Source organism: Cetorhinus maximus, chromosome 36 (assembly GCF_964194155.1).
Source record: "Cetorhinus maximus chromosome 36, sCetMax3.hap1.1, whole genome shotgun sequence".
In the NCBI taxonomy this organism is placed as follows: domain Eukaryota; kingdom Metazoa; phylum Chordata; class Chondrichthyes; order Lamniformes; family Cetorhinidae; genus Cetorhinus; species Cetorhinus maximus.
In genome coordinates this window covers 3,402,187-3,421,531 of record NC_135914.1, presented here as the reverse complement: position 1 = coordinate 3,421,531, position 19,345 = coordinate 3,402,187, and the positions used below count along the sequence as shown (strand labels likewise).

At 51.5% G+C, this 19,345-nt stretch overlaps 1 protein-coding gene across 2 annotated transcripts; it reads left to right on the top strand.

Moving 5' to 3' along the window:
* The first annotated feature begins 218 nt into the window (after window positions 1-218).
* Window positions 219-18,797, top strand: LOC144672229 (mothers against decapentaplegic homolog 6-like). Of its 2 annotated transcripts, none has more exons than XM_078534060.1 (5): window positions 219-446; window positions 1,648-2,099; window positions 8,059-8,118; window positions 10,005-10,079; window positions 18,202-18,797. In XM_078534060.1, the coding sequence occupies exons 2-5, from the start codon at window positions 1,682-1,684 to the stop codon at window positions 18,738-18,740; spliced, it is 1,092 nt and encodes a 363-aa protein (XP_078390186.1). In that variant the 5' UTR covers window positions 219-446; window positions 1,648-1,681; the 3' UTR covers window positions 18,741-18,797. The 2 variants fall into 2 exon arrangements, with proteins under 2 accessions (XP_078390186.1, XP_078390183.1); XM_078534057.1 differs by having other exon boundaries at window positions 1,568-2,099.
* The last annotated feature ends 548 nt before the right edge of the window (window positions 18,798-19,345 follow it).

Below are 19,345 nucleotides of genomic sequence, written 5' to 3'. Positions count from 1 at the left end.
AGGAGACGGTTTCAAAGGGTTCCTCCAATTTGATCGGAAGAAGGGGTTAACACAGAGAAAAGAGTGAAATGCCAAGCTGTTGCCTTTAATCCTAACCTGAAAGGGTTAAAGGGAAATTCTTTTTCCCCATTCAATCCCTTGTCCCGCCTTCTTCCCTCTGACTGTAGCCAAGTCTGACCAATGGGTTCTCAAAAGATGAGCAGGGGGTGGTGCAAGAGGAAAGGAGAATGTTTGTAAGATGAGGAGGGTTGCCTTTTGAGCTCTCTCTCTCTCCCAACTTTTCATCAATCTTATGTAAACTGCAGAAAAGTAAGAGGTGAAGTCCCTGCTATCCCAGACTTTGGGAGACCACAGATACATCGAGAGGGATTGTAGTAACCAGGAGAAGAGTGGAGGCTGCCACTCGCCTTAGTTTTAAAGGGCATTACTCGGAGAACACTTTGGAGGTGAGTTGATGTTTATATTTTTGGAGGGTTGGGGAGAGGGGAGGTCAAGTCAAAGTGACGTTTGTCAAATTGTAAACTTGGAGAGGAATTAAAACGCCCCCTTTTATCGTGGCTTTTTTAATGGAACAAAAAAGGCGAGAGAGGATGGGAGTATTTCTGAAAGTTTTTTTTTGTCTTTAAGCAGGTCGATTATAAACTTTGGAAATCAACCTGGGATTTTAACATGTGTCACTTTCACGTTACTTTTCAAAGGGGGCGTCGGTTTCAAGAGTTTGTAAACTTTGGGAAAAATGGACTGAAAGAAGATTGTTAAAAAGAAATGTTTGAAAGGACCATGTAAAAACTTGAAAGAAATTTGTTTAAAAAAAAATTAAAGATTATTAAAAAGTTTGAAAGATTATTTGAAAGTTTGAGAGAAGATTGTAAAATAGTTTGAAAGATTATTTTAAAAAAGTTGGAAGGAAGGTTATAAAGTTTGAAAGGACTTTGTAAAATGTTTGAGAGAAGATTGTTAAAAAAATGTTTGAAAGATTATTTGAAAAGTTTGAAAGAAGATTATAAAATAGTTTGAAAGGTTATTAAAAAAGTTTGAAGGAAGGTTATAAAGTTTGAAAGGACTTTGTAAAAAGTTTGAGAGAAGATTGTAAAAAAAAGTTTGAAAGATTATTTGAAAAGTTTGAAAGAAGATTATAAAATAGTTTGAAAGATTATTTAAAAAAGTTTGAAGGAAGGTTATAAAGTTTGAGAGAAGATTGTAAAAAAAAGTTTGAAAGATTATTTGAAAAGTTTGAGAGAAGATTGTCAAAAAAAGTTTGAAAGATTATTTGAAAAGTTTGAAAGAAGATTATAAAATAGTTTGAAAGATTGTAAAAAAAAGTTTGAAGGAAGGTTATAAAGTTTGAGAGAAGATTGTCAAAAAAAGTTTGAAAGACTATTTGAAAAGTTTGAAAGAAGATTATAAAATAGTTTGAAAGATTATTAAAAAAGTTTGAAAAGTTATAAAGTTTGAAAGGACTTTGTAAAAAGTTTGAGAGAAGATTGTTAAGAGTTTGAAAGAACCTTTTTACATTAGTTACTAGTTTTCTTTCTGTTTTGTCTCCCTTCACCTCTCATTTCTTTAGCTTAACTTTTATCCCCCCACCAAATTCTCTTTCCCCGACCTCCAGCCTGCTGGTTCTCAATACTCTCTCTCTCTCTCTAGTTTGAATGCCTGTTTCTTGAGTTGTGGGCGTCGCATGTTTGGGTCCAGACGCTCGGGGGTTTTGCGGAGACTGTGGAGGAGTCGTTGCTCCAAGGCGGGCGGGGAGAGCGGCCAGAATGCGGACCAGGACCCGCAGAGCGGACTGAAGCTGGCTACCCACTCCCTCCTGAAGAGGCTGAAGGACGATCAGCTGGAGCTGCTGGCCCGGGCGCTGGAAGCCAGGGGCACCGGCGACCGCACCCACTGCGTGTCCTTCCCCAGGAGCGAGCTGCGGATCGGGAGGCAGCACTACTGGCCGCAGGTGCTGACCTGCAAACTCTTCCGCTGGCCGGACCTCAAGCACCTCCACCAGCTCAAGCGCCTGTGCATCTGTGACTGCTTCTGGAGGATGTCTGAAGACCACCCCACCGTCTGCTGCAACCCTTACCACTTCAGCAGGCTGTGTGAGCCAGGTAACCCGTGGGGAAAGTGCCCTTTCCGCACTCCTTTAGCGAAAAGAGCAAGCAAATCTGCGGGAATAACCCCGAATGTCTCCTCTCAGTGTGTTCTGTTAGTTTTTTAAAAAGTTGCATTTGTATAGCGCCTAAAGCACTTTACAATGCACTGCTTTTATTTTTTTTAAAGTGTTGTAAGTTGTTTCTTACTTTTGCATATGTTAAGCCCGGGGTTTATTGCCCTGTCCCTAATTGCCCCTTGAGAAGGTGGTGGTGGTGGTGGTGGTGAATCTCCGCAGTCCATGTGGTGTGGCAGCACCCACAGTGCTCGCCCTGAAAGGTCCCAGGGCCACTACTGGAAGAACAGCGGGGTAGTAGGGGGGGAAAAGTGTGTCCCCCACCCCCCAAGCTCCTGCCCCCATCCCCTCCTCGGGTCCTGGGACCCAATATTTATCCCTCAACCAACTTCGCTAAAAATGGATGGTTTATGTCACATTGCTGTTTGTGGGAGCTTGCTGTGCGCATATTGGCTGCAGGGTGGAATCGCAGGGTGGTTACAGCACAAGGGGGAGGCCATTCAGCCCCATCGTGTCCCTGCCAGCTCACCCCAAGGGCAACTCTCCTCGCCCCGCTCCCCCACATTTCCCCGTACCTCTTCCTCTTCCGATAATGACCCGATCCCCTTTTGAAATCCTCGATTGGATCTTCCTCCTCCCCACCCAACGCTCTCGGGCAGCGCATCCCAGATCCTAACCGCTCGCCACGTGAAAATTGTTTCTCCTCGTGCCTCCGTTGCTTCTTTTTCCAGTCACCTTTAAACCTGTGCCCTTCTGGTTCTCGATCTTCCTGCCAATGGGAACCGTTTCTCCCGATCTACTCCGTCCAGAGCCCCCTCCTGGTTTTGAACGCCCCTATCAAATCTCCTCTCGCCTTCTCCTTCTCCAGGGACAACAGCCCCGAATTCTCCAATCTATTCACGGGAACTGAAGTTCCTCGTCCCTGGAACCATTCTCGTGAATCTTTTCTGCACCCACTCTATAAAGTCTTGGCGTTGGAGGCTTTGACAGGATAGATCCTGAGAGGCTGTTTTTCAACAGCCCCCAATGCAAACCCCCCACCCCACCCAAACCTCCCCCCCCCCCCCCCCCCCACGCCTACCCCCCCCTGAACACGGGGTCTTGGTTTCAGGATAAGGGGTTGGCCATTTTGGATTGGGATGAAGAGAAATTTCTTCACTCAAGAGGGTGGTGAATCTTTGGGATTCTCTACCCCAGGAGACCTGTGGCGGCTCACCGTGTCGAGGGCAGTTAGGGATGGGCAAGAAATGCTGGCCTAGCCAGCGACACCCACATCCCGTGAAGGAACAATACAAAATGTAGTCGAGTAGATTCAAGATGGAGGTGGATAGGCTTCTGGAATTCAGATAGGGCAGAAAAGTGAAGTTCACTTAGAAGATCAGCTGTGATCTTACTGAATAGCAGATCAAACTTGAGAGGCCAACTATTTCTAATGTCCCGTGGGAAATGCGGGGACAATTTGCGCACAGCAAGCTCCCACAACCAGCAATACAACAATTGACCAGCTAGTCGATTCTCCCAGTACTTCTGGAGGCCCAGGTTTCTACCAAGACCCTTCAATGGCAGTCAGTATCCCTGCCTGAGCTCATCTAGCTCCCCGTGAAGTTAAATATCAAGCTGGGGGACTTCCCCAGTCAGTTCCGCAGCAGGTAGTATATTTACTGGTGGGGAAGTGGTTCTACTGATATGATAAACGTCGTTGAGTCTGATTTGTTTGGACAATTCCTTCTTCTTCCCCTCTGCTCACTATGCCCAGACTCAAACTGGCACCAGCAACAGCAACCACGCGGATTTATACAACACCTGTAGGGAGGGAAGGTTGTAGGGGCTGGAGGAGGTGACACAGATGGGGAGGGTTGTTGGAGCTGGAGGAGGTGATTGAGATGGGGAGGATTGTAGGGGCTGGAGGAGGTTACAGAGATAGGGAGGGGTGTAGGGGGCTGGAGGAGGTTACAGAGATAGGGAGCGGTGTAGTGGCTGGAGGGAGTTTCAGAGATAGGGAGGGGTGTAGGGGCTGGAGGAAGTTACAGAGATCGGGAGGGGTGCAGGGGCTGGAAGAGATTACAGAGATAGGGAGGGGTGTATTGCCTGGAGGAGGTTACAGAGATAGGGAGGAGTGCAGGGACTGGAGGAGGTTACAGAGATAGGGAGGGGTATAGGGGTTGGAGGAGCTTACAGAGATAGGGAGGGGTGTAGGGGCTGGAGGAGGTTACAGAGATAGGGAGGGGTGTAGGGGCTGGAGGAGGTTAGAGACAGGGAGGGGTGAAGGGGCTGGAGGGGTTTACAGAGATAGGGAGGGGTGCAGAGGCTGGAGGAGGTTACAGAGATAGGGAGGGGTGTAGGGGCTGGAGGAGGTTACAGAGATAGGGAGGGGTGTAGGGGCTGGAGGAGGTTACAGAGATAGGGAGGGGTGTAGGGGCTGGAGGAGGTTACAGAGATAGGGAGGGGTGTAGGGGCTGGAGGAGGTTACAGAGATAGGGAGGGGTGTAGGGGCTGGAGGAGGTTACAGAGATAGGGAGGGGTGTAGGGACTGGAGGAGGTTACAGAGATAGGGAGGGGTGTAGGGGCCGGAGGAAGTTACAGAGATAGGGAGGGTTGTAGAGGCCGGAGGAGGTTACAGAGATAGGGAGGGCTGTAGGGGCCGGAGGAGGTTATGGAGATAGGGAGGGGTGTAGGGGCCGGAGGAGGTTACGGAGATAGGGAGGGGTGTAGGGGCCGGAGGAGGTTACGGAGATAGGGAGGGGTTTAGGGGCCGGAGGAGGTTACGGAGATAGGGAGGGGTGTAGGGGCCGGAGGAGGTTACGGAGATAGGGAGGGGTGTAGGGGCCGGAGGAGGTTACGGAGGTAGGGAGGGGTGTAGGGGCCGGAGGAGGTTACGGAGATAGGGAGGGGTGTAGGGGCTGGAGGAGGTTACAGAGATAGGGAGGGGTGTAGGGGCTGGAGGAGGTTACGGAGATAGGGAGGAGTGTAGGGGCTGGAGGAGGTTACAGAAATAGGGAGGGGTGTAGGGGCCGGTGGAGGTTACAGAGATAGGGAGGGGTGTAGGGGCTGGAGGAGGTTACAGAGATAGGGAGGGGTGTAGGGGCTGGAGGAGGTTACGGAGATAGGGAGGAGTGTAGGGGCCGGAGGAGGTTACGGAGATAGGGAGGGGTGTAGGGGCCGGAGGAGGTTACGGAGATAGGGAGTGGCTGAGGACCATGGACGGATTTGAAAACAAGGATGAGAATCTTGAAATACATTTGCTGCTGGACCAGAAAGCGGTGTCGGGCAGTGAGCACAAGACAGGAGCTTTATTAATTCGTCTGTGTCTTCTGATCTTCCCTCCCTGGTTGGTGGAGGTGCCAGTCACGAGGTAAGTCTCTTGCATTCTCACCTTGCCCCTACCGCACTTCACGCCTGTTGTGACACAGGCTGAGCGTCAGTGGAAAGGAGTGCACGTACCCAACCATCCACCCACAAATGCAAAAAAAACATGGCAGCCCTGCACTCCCGCATTCCTCCAGTCCACTCCTGACTGGCCTGATGGCACCAGCTACTTCCCAAGTCATCATTTTGCACAACCAGGAGCGGAGTGTAGGGAGGCGTTTCCCGCATGGATGTCCCATCTGACCCCGAGTTTGTTAAACTGCTGACTGCCAGTTGAAGTAGGAGACCAGAAGCCCATCTTGACATTTATTCACAGAGCTCAACATTACAAGCATGTAGGTCCTAACGCTACTCCCACACCAGTGTCACTAAGGGATGTGGGTGTCACTGGCTAATTGCCCTTGTTTTCAGAGGGCATTTTTAAGAGTCAACCACATTGCTGTGGGTCTGGAGTCACACGTAGGCCAGACCCAGGTAAGGACGGTAGATCTTCCCCTCCTTAAAGGACATTAGTGAACCAGATGGGTTTTTACGACAATGGTTTCATGGTGATGACCAGGCTTTTAATTCCAAATTTTTATTGGATTCAAATTTCACCATCTGCCGTTGGTGGGATCGGAGCCCAGGTCCCCAGAGCATTACCCTGGGTCTCTGGAATACTAGTCCAGTGACAATACCACCATGCCACCACCTCCCCTTCAGCACATATAATGAGGAGGTCTTGTGGCACAGCGGGTACCATCCCTTCCTCTAAGCTAGCGACTCCGGGTTTGAGTCGCACCCCAGGATTTGATGGACCAGGTAGTTGCTTCTGTCACGCGGCCAAACAGGTTGCATATCAGCCTGTAAATCCTTCCAACACACACACACACCCAATGGCCGACAGTCAGAGCGGGAGAGATTGCTGGTCAGCCTTGTGGTGGGAAGACTGTTGGAATCTCTACCATCGCTGCCCACAGCTCCAGACTATAACACGCATATAACAAGTGCAGGGTGCTACAGCAACTCGGACTCCCTGAGTGAACGGTCACACAGCACTAATCATCCAATCGATGCACCTCCACCCGTCGATACTTAACCTGAGTTTATACAATTAACGCAGTCTCTCAGCATCTGCGCGTCTGGAACTCGTGACCGGGGACCGAAAACATAAGCTCATGACCTCCGTCAACTCTGCCCTCCCAATCCCTGGCAGTGCCACTTATAGAGGCCCCCTCGCTGCCTATCAATTCATCTTTTGTTTGCATGAGAAAATACTTGGCGAAGAGAACGTTCGCAAAGAGCATAAGGCTAGCTTTCCGGGAAAGTGATAGATTTGAAGAGAAAACTCAAAGGCCTGGAAAGGTGATGTAGACCGGTCAGTTTACACATGGAAACAAACGTGGTGATGGCTTAATTCATCTCACTCATTGAAAGAGTATGGTTGGACAAATCCCTTTTTCTTTTTCCAATAGCCCCGTGCGCCCACATTCTCATTCGCCTGAATAAGCAGACCAGGTCTCTGTTAGAGTTTCAGGTGTCTGCTGTAGCTCAAGTCAGCAGCAGTCCCCTCTTAGGGGAGTTATAAAGGTTGCTGGTTCAAGACCTGCTCCAGAAACTCAAGGCTGGTGCCTCCTGAGGAGTGCTGCATTGTCGCAGGTGCTACCTTCTAGGTGGTGTGTTACAGTTCACTCAGGGTTAGGAGCTAAGGCAACATGCACTTTTTGTTGTAGCCTGGAGCTGTGGATAGTGATGGTAGAGGCTCCAATGTTCTTCCCATCCCATGGTTGACCAGGAATCTGCCCCACTCTTACCTTCTGCCATTGGCATGTGTCGGAAGGATTGGCAGGCTGATACTCAACTGATACCGGCACTGATTGATTGATTGGTATCGGGGTTGCGATAAGAAATAGGAACAGTAGACCATTCGGCCCCTCGAGCCTGCTCTGCCATTCAATAAGGTCATGGCTGATCTTCTTGTGTTTCGATTTCCACATTCCCATCTAACCCCGATAACCTTCGATTCCCTTGCCTAACAAGAATCCATCCACCTCTGCCTTAAGAATATTCACTGACCCCACCTCCACCACCTTCTGAGGCAGAGAGTTCCAAAGTCGCACAACCCTCACAGAGAAAAAAATTTCTCCTCATCTCTGTCCTAAAAGGGCGACCCCTAATTTTAAAACAGTGGCCCCCCTAGCTCTGGACTCAACTAGAAGAGGAAATATCCTTTTGACGTCCAACTTGTCAAGGCCATTCAGGATCTTGTATATTTCAATCAAGTCACCCCTCACTCTTCTAAACTCCAGTGGAAACAAGCCCAGTCTGTCCAACCTTTCCTCATAAGACAACCCACTCAATTCCAGGGATGGCCTTTGCCTTTGTGGTTGGTGCTAATGTCCGAACACCTCGATTTTCTGTTTACGCCAATAGGAAAATTAGTATCTAACTTCACAGTCATTGTGCAGGCCTGGCCACATTTATATCTGAAAGCTGAGGGGAACTCCCACCACCAAAAAATAAACCTTTTTTTGTTCTCTCTTTCTTGTTTCCAGAAACTCCACCACCACCCTACTCCAAACTGTTGCCCAGCAACAATCGGAAGACCATCGATGGTAAGTTCATCTCCTGGCTCCCATATATTTAAGCGCGTGCGTGCGCTTAACTCTGCATCCTGAAAGGATCTATCTTGGTTCAGGTGGGGAAAATGCAATTTCTAATTTTGCTTAAAGGGTACTGGAAATCTCAAACTCCCTGAGTCTGAGGAAGCTTGGTCTAGTTTTCAAACCTGACCAATGGATGATCGATAGATTCTATAAGGATGCGGAGTTGAGGTACGTGTGATCTAATTGAATGGAAGAACTGATTTAAAATGGCACATCCTGTCCCTATAGATGAGCACGTGTATGTCTTCCAGCATCATAAAAATCCTTTTCCTTTAAGTTGACTGGGATGCAGCTGACCGTCTCTTGTCCACATTCAGTTTGTTCATCACCTCCTGCTCAATACAGACCTCCCAATTTCCACTTGCCTGGATGAATGCAGCTAAGACTCCTGTGGCAAGTCACTCACTTCCTGGCTCCCCATAGTCTGCCCATCATCTACAAGGCACTAGTCAGGAGTGTGGGTGGGACTTGCCTGGATGGGTGTGGCTCCCACAACAGTCAAGAAGCTTGGCACCATCCAGGACAAAGCAGCTCTCTTGATCGGCACCCCATCCACAAACCTTCATTCCCTCCACCACCGATGCACAGTGGCAGCAGTGTGTATACCATCTACAAGATGCACTGCAGCAACTCATCAAGCCTCCTTAGACAGCACATTCCAAACCCAAGGAGGACAAGGGCACAGACACATGGGAACACCACCACCTGGAAGTTCCCCTCTGAGCCACTCACCATCCTGACTTGGAAATATATCGGCCGCTCCTTCACTGTCGCTGGGTCAAAATCCTGGAGCTCCCGCCCTAACAGTGCTGGGGGTGTACCTACACCACAGGGACTGCAGCGGCTCAAGAAGGCGGCTCACCCACCACCTTCTCAAGGGGCAATTAGAGATGGGTAATAAATGCTGGGCCCAGCCAGCGACACACTCATCCCATGAATGAATAAAAAGAAAGGTCTGTACGATACAGTCTGATTATTTGGGATCTGACATTCTGTGCCCCACCTACACCCCCATGGGGGCCACATGCCAGTTATACCATCCAAAAATGGCAGCTGAAGTGGCTGACTGAATCCCCCACGCACCCCACCCCCACCGCCACCCAATGTTTCAGGCGAGCCGATGACTTTTTCCCCCCCTCCTTGTTCCGATCTGTTTATATTTCTCCAAGATTGGGTTTCCTCTTGTGTGTCTGTGGGGGGTCCTCCCTCCCATGTTTGTGAGGATATGGTTTCACACAAGCTGCTCAGACAATCTTTCTTTTCTTGCCCAAGTTGGGGGTGGGTGGGTGGGGTGGGGTGGGGGTGCTGCCCGCTGGAGCTCAAGGTGCGGAGTATTGCCTATGATGGGGGCATCGTGGCCAAGCTTGGTCCTTTTGCCCTCGAGTGCGCACATTTTCCAAGGTGTGACACTGACTGGCTTACTTCCCCCACCCAATGGCCTTGTGATCATTTGTGGTGGGGTGGGGAGGGGAAAGCACGTGCATTTATATAGCCGCCTACGCCAACTTCGGGACAATCCAAAGGCAGTTGGGAGCCAATGAAGTACCTTGGCTGTGTGATGCAGGGTCAGATGCCTCCCTACCCGCTCCTCATGACTGCCTGAGATCCGATTGAGGATGGGTCGGGGATTGGATCCGTGGGTCTTCCGGAACCACGGAGTGGTTACGGTGCGGGAGGAGGCCCTTCGGCCCTTCGTGTCCGTGCCAGGGCTCCTGCTAGCCCCATCCCTCGCCCATTCCCCCATGTCCCTGCACCGGGTGGTGATTGTGCTGCCCGGCGTCTAATTGCTCAAGGGCTAGAGTAAATGATTTTTTTTCCCCCCTTCTCTCCCCTAGGCCTGTTTGAACACGAGGCTGCACATGAACACAGGGCAACTGAGCCTTCCAGCAACACAAATGGAGACTGGCCAGGTCAGAATGGCCGCTCACATTCCCAGTAGGCGGAGATGTTGACTCAGTGTTTGGGCAGTTAGGGGAGGGGGTGGTGGTGGTTAGGTTGGGTCAGGGGAGGTGGCCGTTGGGGGGTGTGGAGGGCAGAGGTGTGGTGTGGCACACTTATCCTGTTCGTACTGTCCTTCAGGACCTGATGGGAGCGAGGGCCTGACTCTGTTTCAAAACACTCCCACCTGCTCGTCTTTTGATGCATTTTACTGCCATTGAAGTCAGGGTTTTCTGTGGTGGAGGGAGAATGTGTTTTCATTCTGGGTCAGGTACAGCACGGGGTTAGATACAGAGTAAAGCTCCCTCTACACTGTCCCCATCAAACACTCCCAGGACAGGTACAGCACGGGGTTAGATACAGAGTAAAGCTCCCTCTACACTGTCCCCATCAAACACTCCCAGGACAGGTACAGCACGGGGTTAGATACAGAGTAAAGCTCCCTCTACACTGTCCCCATCAAACACTCCCAGGACAAGATAAAAATAAAAATACCTGGAAAAACTCAGCAGGTCTGGCAGCATCTGTGGAGTGGAGCACAGTTAACGTTTCGAGTCCGTATGACTCTTCAACAGAACTAAGTAAAAATAGAAAAGAGGTGAAATATAAGCTGGTTTAAGTGGGGGTAGGGGGAACAGGTAGAGCTGGATAGAGGGCCAGTGATAGGTGGAGATAACCAAAAGGTGTCACAGACAAAAGGACAAAGAGGTGTTGAAGGTGGTGATATTATCTAAGGAATGTGCTAATTAAGGGTAGAAAGCAGAACAAGCAAGGTACAGATAGACCTAGTGGGGGTGGGGTGAAGGGAAGGGATCGAAATAGGCTAAAAGGCAAAGATAAAACAAGGGATGGAAATACATTTAAAAATAATGGAAATAGGTGGGAAAAGAAAAATCTATATAAATTATTGGGAAAAAAAAGGGTGGGGGGATCGGAAAGGGGGTGGGGATGGAGGAGAGAGTTCATGATCTAAAATTGTTGAACTCAATATTCAGTCCGGAAGGCTGTAAAGTGCCTAGTCGGAAGATGAGGTGCTGTTCCTCCAGTTTGTATTGAGCTTCACTGGAACATTGCAACAGGCCAAGGACAGACATGTGGGCATGAGAGCAGGGTGGAGTGTTGAAATGGCAAGCGACAGGGAGGTCTGGGTCATGCTTGCGGACAAACCGAAGGTGTTCCGCAAAGCGGTCACCCAGTCTGCGTTTGGTCTCCCCAATGTAGAGGAAACCGCATTGGGAGCAGCGAATGCACTCGACTAAGTTGAGGGAAGTGCAAGTGAAAAGCTGCTTCACTTGAAAGGAGTTTTTGGGCCCTTGGATGGCGAGGAGGGGGGAAGTAAAGGGGCAGGTGTTGCACCTTCTGCGGTTGCATGGGAAGGTGCCGTGGGAGGGGGTTGAGGTGTGGGGAGTGATGGAGGAGTTGACCAGGGTGTCCCGGAGGGAATGATCCCTACGGAATGCCGCTGGGGGGGGGTGAAGGGAAGATGTGTTTGGTGGTGGCATCATGCTGGAGTTGGCGGAAATGGCAGAGGATGATCCTTTGAATGCGGAGACTGGTGGGGTGATAAGTGAGGACAAGGGGGACCCTATCATGTTTCTGGGAGGGAGGAGAAGGTGTGAGGGTGGATGTGCGGGAGATGGGCCGGACACGGTTGAGGGCCCTGACAACGACCGTGGGTGGAAAATCTCGGTTATGGAAGAAGGAGGACATGTCAGAGGAACTGTTTTTGAAAGTGGCATCATCAGAACAGATGCGACGGAGGCGAAGGAACTGAGAGAATGGGATGGAGTCCTTACAGGAAGCGGGGTGTGAGGAGCTGTTGTCGAGGTAGCTGTGGGAGTCGGTAGGCTTGTAATGGATATTGGTGGACAGTCTATCACCAGAAATTGAGACAGAGAGGTCAAGGAAGGGAAAGGAGGTGTCAGAGATGGACCATGTGAAAATGATGGAGGGGTGGAAATTGGAAGCAAAATTAATAAATTTTTCCAGGTCCAGACGAGAGCATGAAGCAGCACCGAAGTAATGATCGATGTACCGGAGAAAGAGTTGTGGGAGGGGGCCGGAGTAGGACTGGAACAAGGAATGTTCCACATACCCCATAAAGAGACAGGCATAGCTGGGACCCATAGCCACACCTTTTATTTGGAGGAAGTGAGAGGAGTTTAAGGAAAATTGTTCAGTGTGAGAACAAGTTCAGCCAGACGGAGGAGAGTAGTGGTGGATGGGGATTGTTTGTATAGGACAGGGTACAGACTGCAAATCTGCTTTTCCCATACCCCAGTCACAACCAAATATGGTACAAATATCCAGGCTGACTCTCCCAGTGCCAGTACTGAGGGAGTGCCACACTGTCGGAGGGTCAGCACTGAGGGAGTGCTGCACTGTCGGAGGGTCAGTACTGAGGGAGCGCCGCATATTCGGGGGGTCAGTACTGAGGGAGCGCCGCACTGTCGGAGGATCATTGCTGAGGGAGTGCCGCACTGTCGGAGGGTCAGTGCTGAGGGAGTGCCGCACTGTCGGAGGGTCAGTGCTGAGGGAGCGCCGCACTGTCAGAGGGTCAGTACTGAGGGAGCGCCGCACTGTCGGAGGGTCAGTGCTGAGGGAGTGCCGCACTGTCGGAGGGTCAGTGCTGAGGGAGCGCCGCACTGTCGGAGGGTCGGTACTGAGGGAGAGCCGCACTGTCGGAGGGTCAGTACTGAGGGAGTGCCGCACTGTCGGAATGTCAGTGCTGAGGGAGTGCCGCGCTGTCGGAGGGTCAGTGCTGAGGGAGCGCCGCACTGTCAGAGGGTCGGTACTGAGGGAGAGCCGCACTGTCGGAGGGTCAGTACTGAGGGAGTGCCGCACTGTCGGAATGTCAGTGCTGAGGGAGCGCCGCGCTGTTGGAGGGTCAGTGCTGAGGGAGCGCCGCGCTGTCGGAGGGTCAGTACTGAGGGAGTGCCGCACTGTCGGAATGTCAGTGCTGAGGGAGCGCCGCACTGTCGGAGGGTCAGTGCTGAGGGAGTGCCGCGCTGTCGGAGGGTCAGTACTGAGGGAGCGCCGCGCTGTCGGAGGGTCAGTACTGAGGGAGCGCCGCGCTGTCGGAGGGTCAGTACTGAGGGAGCGCCGCGCTGTCGGAGGGTCAGTACTGAGGGAGTGCCGCACTGTCGGAGGGTCAGTACTGAGGGAGTGCCGCACTGTCGGAGGGTCAGTACTGAGGGAGTGCCGCGCTGTCGGAGGTGCTGTCTTTCGGATGAGAAGTTAAAACAGGCCCTGTTTGTCCTCTCGGGCGGATGTAGAAGAACTTATGGTTGCTCTTGGGAGAAGAGTTGGGTGGGGGAGAACCCTCTGGCGTCCTGGGGCCTATTATAAATCCCTCAACCAACATTGCTAAAGGAAAAAAAAATGGCTGCTTGTGGGATCTTGCAGTGCAAAACCTGGCTGCTGTGTTTTGTACATTCCATCAGTGCCTACAACTGGCTGGCAGCGCCTTAGGACAGCCTCAGGAGCTGAAAGGCACTATAGAAATGCAATTTGTTAGTGCTGTTAAATAGTTAGAGAGATGGTGGTGTAGTGGTAGTGTCACTAGACCAGCGGCCCAGATTAATTCTTTGGCAGGGGGGGACACAGATTCAAATCTCACCATGGTAACTGGTTTAATTTTAAATCCAATGAATAAATCTGGAATATTAACTAGTTTCAGTGATGGTGTTGTAAAAACCCATCTGGGTTCATGAATGTCCCTTTAGGGAAGGGAAATCTGCCGACCTTACCCGGCCTGGCCTACACGTGACTCCAGCAACGTGGTTGACTCTTTAATGCCCTCTGCAAATGGCTGAGCGAGACACTCAGTTCCAAGCGCTATTCGGGTTGGGTAAGAAATGGCAGCGATGTCCATATCCCATTGAAGAATTAAAAAAAAAATACTCTGGCCACTACTCCCTGACAGAGGTGAGAGTGATACTCGCGAGCTAAACTCACACTCAAAGTGGTAAGATGTGAAGCTGCCATATCAGGTGCTGAAGGGTCCTGTGATGCCTTCACAGAGAGAGCTCTTGAGCTGAGAGCTGTTGTGCCTGGAAACGTAGTGTGTTCACATTTTAAAAAGTGCAACTGACTGCAGACATAGAAAAGGATGATCGCTGGGATGGAACGTCCTCCTTCTTGCCCAGGAGACTCTCAGCTGCTCACGCCTTATTGTCGGAGCAGGAACAGCTTTATTTTTAGGTCTGGGGATTGTGGGCAGAAGTCCTGTCAAGTCTGACTTGGGACAAACAATGAGAGCGAGAGAGAGAGAGAGAGAGAGAGAATGGGCCAGCCAGGGAGAGAGAGAGAGAGAGAGAGAGAGAGAAAGAGGGAGAGCGAGCCAGAGAGAGTGGGCCAGCCAGGGAGGGAGGGATAGAGAGAGAGAGAGAAAGACAGAGAGAGAGAGAGAGAGAGAGCCCAGCGAGCCAATGAGAGAGAGGGAGTGAGTGAGCCAGAGGGAGCGAGCAAGGCAGAGAGAGAGGGAGCGAGGCAGAGAGAGAGAGAGAGAAAGAAAGAGCGAGAGAGCCAGGGAGAGAGAGAGAGCGTGAGCGAGCCAGACAGAAAGAGAGAGAGGGACAGGGTATGAGCAGGCCAGAGAGAGAGCGAGCGAACCAGAGAGAGAGAGAGAGAGAGTGTGAGTGAGCCAGCGAGAGGGAGTGAGCCACAGAGAGAGAGGGGGGGAGAGAGAGAGAGAGAGAGCCAGACAGAGCGAGCGAACTAGAAAGAGAAAGCGAATGAACCAGAGCTAGAGTGAGCAAACCAGAGAGAGAGAGAGAGAGAGCGCACGAGTGAGCCAGGGGGAGAGAGAGAGAGAGAGAGAGAGCGAGCAAGCCAGGGAGAGAGGGAGAGAGAGAGAGCCAGACAGAGCGAGTGAACTAGAAAGAGAGAAAGCAAATGAACCAGAGAGAGAGTGAGCAAACTAGAGAGAAAGAGAGAGAGAGAGAGGGAGAGAGAGAGAGTGCGCAAGTGAGCCAGGGAGAGAGAGAACGAGAGAGAGCAAGTGAGCCAAAGAGAGAGAGTGAGAGCATGAGCAAGCCAGAGAGAGCACAGGAGTGTGAGAGAGCCAGACAGACAGAGAGAGAGAAAGAGAGAGAGAGAGAGAGTCAGAGACACAGAGAGAGAGAGAGAGAGAGAAAGCCAGAGGAAGGACAGGCAACCCTGAAATCTGCTTCCCTTTTCACTTATAAAAAGGCAGAAAGTGAATTCTCCAATCGCACCCCCTCCCATTTGAAAACAGAATGGCCCATTGAAGAGGAGAAGCTTTTCCCGCTTCTCACTTGCTGCCCCCGCCACCCCCCACACTGGAGCAGTTGGCTTGCTGTTATTTTTGGACTCCCCCCTCGGACCCTGCCAAAGGAAATCGCAAATCACACACAGGACAGTGAGGACAATGTGCCTTGACGCACGTTTTTAGGAATCCTGATCCAGCTCCTTGGCTGCTTTCCCGGGAGCAGTGTGCTGGCTTCCGTCCTCCCTGGGGCCCATGTGACCACAACAAAGTAGCCAGAATGTCTGGCCCGCTTTTTGTGTGGGCCTCAGTGGCGGCTCCTGGCGCTGGACTCACTCGGGCCTGGCCTTATGCCCCTTGTGACCGATCGGTCCACCTCTTAACTCCTCCATTAATTCCAGCCCGCTCCCCCATTATGTTAATCACGGGCGATCCCGTATCATAACTCCACCCACCTTTGGTTTCCGTGACCCTTTTAATCTCCGAGGGAACGTGGGCCTCATCTCTACAACCTGTCCATGTGTACTTTAACCCTTCCTATGCCAGTTGGAGAATTGGCTGCAGTTCCAGTCAGGGCGCAGTGAGACCTGAGGAGCTTTAGCTGGGAGGAGGAGATTAATCTGGGTTCCCGCTCCTGATTGTGGTGAAGGTGTGCCTCCCCCCATTGGGATGTACTCATTTCGGTTTTTTTTTAAAATTTTCATTCATGGGGGGACGTGGACATCGCTGAAAGCAAGCACGCAGGTGCAGCAAGCAGTTAAGAAGGCAAATGGGTAGGTTGGCCTTCTTTGCGAGAGGACTGGAGTACAGGAGCAGGCCGCACAGGGCCTTGATGAGACCTAACCCGGAGTATCGTGTGCAGTTTTGGTCTCCTTGCCCAAGGAAGGATATACCGGCCATAGAGGGAGTGCAGCGAAGGTTCACCAGACTGATTCCTGGGATGGCGGGATTGTCGTATGAGGAGAGATTAGGCCGACTAGGCCCTGTATTCACTGGAGTTTAGAATAATGAGAGGGGATCCCATTGAAACATATAACATTCTGACAGGGCTGGACAGACTGGATGCAGGGATGTTGTTTCCTCTGGCTAAGAGGGAGGGTCTAGAACGAGGGGTCACAGTCTCAGGATACAGGGTAGGCCATTTAGGACCGAGATAAGGAGAAACTTCCTCACTCGAGGGTGGTGAACCCATGGAATTCCCTCCTGCAGAGGGGTGTGGAGGCCAAGTTACTGAATATATTGAAGAAGGAAATAGATAGATTTCTGGGCTGTCAAGGTATCAAGGGGTGTGAGGAGAGAGCGTGAGCACAGCGTTGAGATAGAGGATCAGCCATGATCGTATTGAATGGCGGAGCAGGCTCGAAGGGCCGAATAAGACCATAAGACATAAGACAAAGGAGCAGAAATTAGGCCATTCGGCCCATCGAGTCTGCTCCGCCATTCAATCATGGCTGATAAGTTTCTCAACCCCATTCTCCCGCCTTCTCCCCGTAACCTTTGATCCCCTTACCAATCAAGAACCTATCTCTCTCGGTCTTAAATACACTCAATGACCTGGCCTCCACAGCCTTCTGTGGCAATGAATTCCATAGATTCACCACTCTCTGGCTAAAGAAGTTTCTCCTCATCTCTGTTCTAAAAGGTCTTCCCTTTACTCTGAGGCTGTGCCCTCGGGTCCTAGTCTCTCCTACTAATGGAAACATCTTCCCCACGTCCACCTCTATCCAGGCCTTTCAGTATTCTGTAAGTTTCAATCAGATCCCCCCTCATCCTTCTAAACTCCATTGAGTATAGACCCAGAGCCCTCAAACGTTCCTCATATGTTAAGCCTTTCATTCCTGGGATCGTTTTCGTGAACCTCCTCTGGCCTACTCCTGCTTCCTATGTTGCGATTCCAGCATTTGTTGCCCATCCCTTGAGGGCTATCAAGAGTCAACCACACTTTGGGCATGGAGGCAAGATCAGGTAAAGATGGCGGACTTCCCAAAGTGGGTTAGTGGGATTGATCATTTTGAATGTTTACTATTGCTGAGGGCCCAACTTTCAACTTCAGGTTTTTTAAAATTGAATTTAGATTGCTGGGATTTGAACCACGGAGAATTAACCTGCGCTACTTGCCCAGTGACATTACCTCTGCACCACCATCTCTCCCTCACACTCCCTTCTATCCCTGTGTACTTCTCTAGTCGCTATGACCCTCCGTGATCTCTAAGCCCCTCCAATTCCAGCCTCTTGCGCATCCCCTGATGTCCACTGGCGGTGCCATATAAATGCAAGTAAATACTGCGTGCAGTCCTGCTGACCACACTATAGGAAGGATGTCATTGCGTTGCAGAGGGTGCAGAGGAGATTTACCAGGATGCTGCCTGGGCTGGAGGGTCCGAGCTAGGAGGAAAGATTGGGTAGGCTGGGGTTGTTTTCCTTGGAGCAGCGAAGGTTGAGAGGGGAACTGATAGAGGCGTACAAGATTATGAGGGACATAGGGTGGATAGGAAGGCACTTTTTCCATTAGTGGAGGGGTCAAGAGCTAGGGGGCATAGATTTAAGGTAAGGGGTAGAAGGCAAAGAGGGGAGTTGAAGAGAATTTTGGGTTTTGGGAATCTGGAACTCACTGCCTGAAAGGGTGGTTGAGTCAGAAACTCTCGTAACATTTAAGAAGTATTTAGATATTCATTTGTTTTGGCGCCGGGGCTATGGGTCAAGCGCTAGAAAATGGGATTAGTGTAGTCAGATCTTTGTTGACCGGCATGCACAGGATGGGCCGAATGGCCTCTTTCTGTGCTGTCAACGTTGATGATTTTGTTTGGCGGAAGTGTGAATCTTTGCTTTTCTGGGTGGTGGCCTTATTTTTCTCCCTCTTGCAGATTTCAGCTTGTCCCCACACACGGTTAGGGACGGACACTGGTGCAGTGTGGCATACTGGGAGTACCGGACCAGAGTGGGCCGCCTCTACGCGGTGCACGAGCCTTCGGTCGGCGTCTTCTGCGACCTGCCTCGCGGCACGGGCTTCTGCCTGGGCCACCTCCACGTGGACAACCGTCACGAGCTGGTGAGGCGGACGCGCGGCAAAATCGGCAGCGGGATCCTGCTGAGCCAGGAGCGGGACGGGGTTTGGGCCTACAACCGCAGCGAGCACCCGGTCTTCGTCAACTCGCCCACCCTGGGCCCGCCCGGTGCCCGGGCGCTCTCCGTTCACAAAGTGCTGCCCGGCTACTCCGCCAAGGTCTTCGACTACGACAGGTCGCGTGCCCTGCAGCGAGCGGCGGGCTCCGAGTTCCCCGATGGGCCCTCCGATCCCAACAGCATCCGGATCAGCTTTGCGAAAGGCTGGGGGCCTTGTTACTCCAGGCAGTTCATCACCTCCTGCCCGTGTTGGCTGGAGATACTGTTGAATCACACTTGATGGATCGGCCCTTTTAACCGAAAAGAAATGCCCCACCCCCCACCCCTCTCTCCCCCACCCCCCCCAAGCACTTACTGAACAATACTGAGTGCGTTGGTCATTCCACCCCACAGGGGCACACCTTCTCCAATCCATGGTCAGAACCATTCAAACCTTCACTGGAAGCTGCGGGCACAGGAGATGGGTCTCGTTGCCCCATCTCAACGCTCAGTGGGTGCCTCGGACTGATGACACGCATCGTTACAGTACAGGAGGAGGCCATTCAGCCCGTCATGAATGCCTCTCCAAATGTGAAATTCACCTGGTTCCCTTCCCCCACCTTCACCCCCCCCACCCCACCCCCCACCCACCACCCCCCACCGCCCCCCCCAAGCCCTGCGCATTCTTACTTTCCAGGTAACAATCCCAATTCCCTCTCGAAAGCCTAGACTGACCCTCCCTCCGCCACACTGCCCCTAAGTCCTGCGCATTCTACCTTTCCAGGTAACAATCCCAATTCCCTCGCGACCGACCCTCCCTCCGCCACACTCTCGGGCAGCGCTCTCCAGATCCTAACCGCTCGCTGCGTGAAAAAGGATCTCCTTACGCCGCCATTGCTTCTCTTG